Below are 6043 nucleotides of genomic sequence, written 5' to 3'. Positions count from 1 at the left end.
AGTAGTCGTGTTGTGCGTGGCTAATCCCGCATAGTCATTGCAATCGTTCGAGTAGTCGCTACACACCGAAAATTAGAAAAATATACGGGAAATGGAGTGCGTGCCACAGCTCCACAATATATTTCAAAATGAGGTCCTTAGAAAGTGTGGCGCGTCATTACGGAATCGGATCTCCCAGTCAGTGGGCAGCGCTAAGAAAGTATGTATAAAGTATCCTTAAAACGAAGTCTGCGCAGTCAGTGTACTATGGGCAAGAAGAAAATAAATAGGAGACCTCTTAAACGGTGCACTGTGGCCCTTTTCATTGCCTTCGTAAACGAATACTTACAGGGCACCTTTCTCGCTCACATCATGGAGGAAATGCACTCACCTAGTTTCGTGCTCCACAGTCCAGCAAATTTCATAGTTTCGACAAGTATATACGCTGGTGGAAATGTTCCTACGTCTAAAGATATGTACGTTGTGCGTATCTCACATTTAATCGAACGGTGCTCCCCTCGCTCGCCTTATAAAACATTCGTATATCAGCGTTATGTCTTTACCATACATACTTTCGAGACTGAGCACACTGTCCCGTGATTCTGGTTCCAAACTAAGGCTGTGACAGAAAGATTAAAGCAGTGTTCAGACAAAAGAAAACAAACCTTTATTTCTCGAACAGGTTCAAGCGGTAGTAATGTAAAGGAGAGTGGAAAAAAGCTTGCACGGTATGGTGTTATGAAACCAAAAAAAAAAAAGAAAAAAAAACATCTCCTGGCCCAGAACAGTGCTGTGGCCTAGTGCTGGAAATCGCACATCGACAACAGGCTTCTCACGGTGGTTCACATGCTAACGCGTCTTACGCGATCATATGGGACAAAAGAACTTTCACACAATCAGTTCACTTTGAGTTCACGAAGCACGTAACTGAAGTTCCTAAACGAGATCACAATCTCACGCTGGGTGATTAGACCCACACGCACACTTTTCATTAGAACGAAAGAAATCAACAGTTAAGGTGTGGGCCAAACTTCCGTGACCGCGTCTTGATTTGCACGATGATCGAGGCTTTCACGATTGACAGTGCAAGAGGTGTCAGATCACCTTTCGAAATGAGCACGTCAAAACTAGAAGCAGTTCAAAGAGCGTTTAAGTCGAAGGTCCTCTTCCACAAGCTGGCGAATGCGACCTCGCGTCGCCTGGGGCAGCCGACGTATGTGGCCTGGTGAGGCCCGAAGCAGTTGGCGCACATGGGGGTCCTGCGTTCGCATTCCTCGTCGCAGTAGCGGGCGCCGCAGTTCTTGCACCTGCTCACGGACACGCAGGCACGCGAAGTGTGGCCGAAACGCAGGCACTTGAAGCACTGCAACGGGGCTTCGATGTACTCTTCCACGATGAACTTCTCGTTGTCCAGTTCGAGCGTCCTGGGAAGCGTGGCGTCCGGCTTGAACGTGAGCACGACGCTGCTACGCGGGAACTCCTCGTACGTGCCGTCGTGCATTCGCTTGACCGTAAGCTGCCGCCTCGCACTCAGCACGCCCACGTCCGCGAAGAGCTCAGCCAGCTTTTCGTTGGTGTAGTGGTAGGGAACGCCTCGGATCTTGGCTTCGTGCCTCAGGTACATGCTGGGAATGACAGACTCCACTTCGGCCCCGCCGAGTCTCTTCAGGTTGAGGAGCTTGACGGCGTCCGCGGCCGTGGCCACGTTGACGCAGAGGAAGCCCGCGCGGTTGATCTTCTGGTTGACGACGTTGTCGCCGACGACCTCTTCTAGTTCGCGCGCCACCTGCCCTCCGCGAATGTTCCAGAAGGTGCGGGTCGTACTTATGGCCTTGAAGACGACCGGAATGCCGAAGACCTGACCTTCGTTACCGCGCCCGGACAGACAAACGCCATCGTTGGTATTCTCCACGTCGGAGTCGTCGTCTTCGTACTTGCCGTCGGAGCTACTGTAAGTCCGGCGTCTTTTCGAGGAGCGTCGTCGGTACGAGTCCTCGTTCGTCCTCGAACTCCTCTCGGACGAGTGTCCAGACCTTTCGTCCGAGCTGTCCTCGTTCTTCCTGCTCGTCGCAGGCTCTATCTTTTCCGCGGGCTTCATGTCGTCTCGACGCATCGACTCAGCCTCGGCTGTCTTCTCAGTACTACCTCTTGGCACTCCACTAGTATCTAGCTCTCTCTCGTTACTCTGCTTGGAAGACCCTGCGACTGCGGTCTCAGGAGTAGAAGATGACACTTCCTGGTCGTATAGGGCGGCTTTATTGCCTGGGCTCGATTTAATGTTGCTGGTCTTATCATGGACCAAAGTGTTTTTAGTTTTCGCGCTGATCTCTTCGACAGTAGGTGGCCGCGGCCCATAAAGGACGTCTTTTTCTGCCATTAGCGAACCCTCCTCCTTCGGTGCCTTAGCATTCGGCTCTTTTGCTAAAGGCTGCTGGCTTTGCGGCAACTTTTCTGCGTCTTTCAGTTCAGCGTCCTGGTCTTTCATTGAAGCTTCTTGCCTTTTCAATGCCAATTCACGCATCATGAAACATACCGGCTTTTTGGGGTACGCCTCATCTTCAAGAACCTTCGTTTCACCAGCCGTCGATGCACTTTCTTTGCTCGTCGGTTCTGGCCGCCGTTTTTCCGCGTCAGCAGTCTCGTTTTTACTCTGAATGACCTGTTTATTAAGCGGGGCTTTTTGAGCTGTGTCATCTTTCGTCACGCTTTGGTCAACCGTAAGCGTCTTAGACGGCTGCACTGTGCCTCCTATAGCGACTTTCGCATCCTCTTTCCCACGTGTACCGGTATTGTCTTCATCGGCATCAATCATTTCAACGTCCGAGCTGCACTTTTTGATATTGGATGTGGATAACTTAGGAACCGATTTACATGCTGCGTCTTTTGTATTGCTTAAGTCATCTCCTCCAGGTCGATCTTGTTTAGGGTCACACACCGGTGGTTGTCCCCCCTTGGTGACTCCTTGTTCTTCTCGCTGAGGGGGCATTCCCTTCTCAGCTATTTTCTGCTGACCGGCAGTGGGAAGTCGGGGCTGGCCCTGACCCGCGGAAGTGGAATGCACTTGGGCACGGAGTGGCAGAGGGCTAGCTGTTGGTTCTTGAACGTCCGTTACGACTGGGTCCTGAGGCGTAGTGAAGTAGCTCGGAGTTGGAGTAGACGGCACTGGTCCTGGTACGCTGGCCGGGAGCTGGCCTGCTGCTGTGTTGAGGAACGGTGAAGATAGTGGAGGGTGGTGCTTTGTCTCAAGGGCAGTGGCTTGCTTCTGTTGATAGCCATAACTGCCAGGAGGAGTTGAACCTGATAATGACTGTTGAGGAGGCGTCATGTAGCGTTCTTGCGCAAAAGGAATAGGCATGTAAGTCATAGGGAAGAACTGCTGCGGGTAGGCGGTCATCATCGGAGGCCGCACTTCGGTCGTTCCGGGCGTGCTCAAGCTGCCCGGCGCCGGGTTGCCAGTGGATGCTTGTGCTAGCTGACCGGTCGTGAAGAACGTTTGTGACGTGAGCTGTGACGGCGGCAATGGGGGTGCCGGAATTGGCTGCTGGGCTGAAGCCGTAGTAGAAGTGTTTGCAGTAGGCTGCTGAGATGCGAGCGAAGCAGTGGGCCCCTTACTCTGCTTGGTCCCGGAGGACCCTTGCGAAAGTACGGGACGCTGTTTATCCGAAGAACCAGATAACTGTTTCTCGTTACTACTTTGGGTGCTCACTTGACTTTGAATCGATCCGATGGTTGGAGCTCGTGGTCCTTTTTCTAAAGGATTTGGACGCAATACTTGACTTGCTAGTTGTTCCAATTTGCCTTTCGGAAGCGGAAAGCTGATAGGACGCTGTCCTTTGCGGTCTTCGATGCCGCCTGGTCGCTCCTCTACAGGACTATGCGACGCTGTCGATGAGGCAGGCGGTTCATCTTTGCTTTCAGGCGCCGAAGGGGACTTTTGCATTGCAGAGTCAGGCGCTGCAGCCGCTGTTTCTGCAACGCTGCTCACAGATGAAGTTACCGGGGGCCGCTGCCGCTGTTGGTCGGCTTTAACAGGCGTATGAGGTGTGCCTTGTGCTGTTTCTGGAACGCTGGTTGCAGATGCAGTAACAGCAGGACGCTGCCACTGTAGGTCAGCTTGAGCAGCTGGTAGCTGTAAACTTTGTGTGGTCTGTGAGACGCTGCTTGATAATGGAGCTAATGGAGGACGCTGGCGCTGTTGTTCAGCTTTAACAGGCGGAAGGTTTGCGCTTTGTGCGGCTTGTGAGACGTCACTTGCACATGTAGTAACTGTCTGTTGCTGCCGTTGCTGGTCGGCTGTGACAGGCGGAAGGTGTCCACTTTGCGGTGCTTGTGAGACGCTTCCTGCGCGTGGAGCAGCCGGAGAGTGCTGACGCTGTTGGTCGGCTGTAACTGACTGAGTGTCTTTAGATTGTGGTGGTTGCGGTGTGCCGGTTACGCACGGAGCAACCTGAGCTCGCTGTGGGTACTTGTCGGTTGCAGCAGGCTGAGTGTGCGGAATTCCTGGCGTTTGTGAAACGCCATTTCCAGATGGAGTAACCGCAGAACGCGGCTGCATTTCTCCGTTGGAACCAGGAAGAGGCGCTGCACTTTCACTTCTAAACTTATCTGCATGCAACGGCCGTGGTTCCGGCGGCCCTCTAGCGCCTGGTGGGCCGTCGCACCTTGAAGCGGCCGGGGGTGTTCGGTGACATTGTTGCGACATATCCACGCTTGAGGATGGTCGCCCAGAGAACGCTGGAAAAGGGGGCTGCGGGGGAGGAGCGAGCGGAGCTGACCGGGCCTGAATACCACCCATAGCTTTTTCCGGCCCCCCAGGTAACCTTTCCTTGCCCAATGATGATCCACTGTAACCCGAGGCAGCAGGCTGGTCTCTGCAGCCAGTGGTGCGAAGGTTAGGCCACGGATTCTCAGGATTTGCGTGAATATTTCTGTAGCCACTCTCAGCAGCTTGCTCCGTTGCCATGCCTTTCGGATGATTTGGCAGCGGAGGGCGCGCTTCATCTTTGAGTGGCATCATCGGTCGTTTGTCGAACGGCGGGACGTCATGTTTCAAACCGACGTCACGAGGACCGACGCCTTGAAAGGGTCTGCGCTCTTCCTGGCCCATGGGACCGGGCAGTGGTTGTTGGTATGAAGAAAACCGTGGTGGGCCTTGCCCTTCTGAATAGCCCTCTGTGAAAGGGCGACGTCCCGAACCTGGGGAATGGGGCGGGTGGTCCTCGTAAGGTGGGATACCCGACATTTCTCTCCCACGTTCTTGGAATTCGCGGGGGCAGGGGTAACCGCGGTCGCGACTGGAACTCTTTGGAGGTCTTTCGTCGTAGCCGCCTAGGTCAGGATCGCGCATATTTTCACCAGGATATTCCCCGGACGGGAATGGCCCCCTTTCCATGCCTCTGAAGCCAGGTGGTCCCGGACGGTAAGGCAAGGAACCAAATTCATCTTCCCATTCTGAAGGTCCGAGCTCGTGGGGTCCTTCACAAAAACCCTCAGGACCCCAGTCTTGATGCCGACTCCGAGCCGAACTACTCCGTCTGCTTTCCGGGCACGGCATGGAAGACGGTCGTTCGTCATTGAAGCCGCTAGAGTACTCCGGAACGAAAGGCCGTTGGCCCATGCCTCCGGGCCGTCCCCTTTCGTTGCCGTAACGGGGACCAGGGGGCGGCGGCCCCCACTCGGGGTCGTCATCTGGCCAGTGCTGCATGCGGCCAGGTGGGTGTTCGTGATCCATTTCGTCGCCAAAATGTTGCGTGTCGCCACGACCGCGGTAGTATTCACGATCTCGCTCCCCGCGATCTCTTAAACCGTCGAAACGCTCGCGCTCGCCACCGTGACGTTCAGGATAGTCGAAGGAACGCCTTCCTCGGTCCGGAGATTCGAAGAAAGGGTCGCGATCGCCACCGTACCGCGGGGTACTCTGGGGACGACGAGGTGGCTCCGATGGTCTCGGAGGCGGGCCCCGCGGGTCGCCACCGCGCGGGCCGCGGTAGTCGTACGATTCCAGTGGGAGGTCGTCGTGTTCTTCCGGAGCACGTCTTCCCCGGTGTCCTCTGCCGTCCCTGCC

General features: G+C 54.9%; 1 protein-coding gene across 1 annotated transcript; it reads right to left on the bottom strand.

Annotated features, from left to right (window-relative positions):
• Window positions 1–623: 623 nt before the first annotated feature.
• Window positions 624–5538, bottom strand: LOC119372236 (nascent polypeptide-associated complex subunit alpha, muscle-specific form). The gene has a single exon (XM_037642712.2). The coding sequence runs from the start codon at window positions 5531–5533 to the stop codon at window positions 1118–1120; it is 4416 nt and encodes a 1471-aa protein (XP_037498640.2). The 5' UTR covers window positions 5534–5538; the 3' UTR covers window positions 624–1117.
• Window positions 5539–6043: the final 505 nt, after the last annotated feature.

This window comes from Rhipicephalus sanguineus, chromosome 10 (genome assembly GCF_013339695.2).
Source record: "Rhipicephalus sanguineus isolate Rsan-2018 chromosome 10, BIME_Rsan_1.4, whole genome shotgun sequence".
Lineage (NCBI taxonomy): Eukaryota > Metazoa > Arthropoda > Arachnida > Ixodida > Ixodidae > Rhipicephalus > Rhipicephalus sanguineus.
Note: the sequence above shows the minus strand (reverse complement) of the source record. Positions and strands in the feature narration are given on the sequence as shown.

What these genes read in the sequence shown, in the direction of transcription:
- LOC119372236 (XM_037642712.2), bottom strand. Translation starts at nt 5,533, where the DNA reads ATGCCGTGCCCGGAAAGCAGACGGAGTAGTTCGGCTCGGAGTCGGCAT.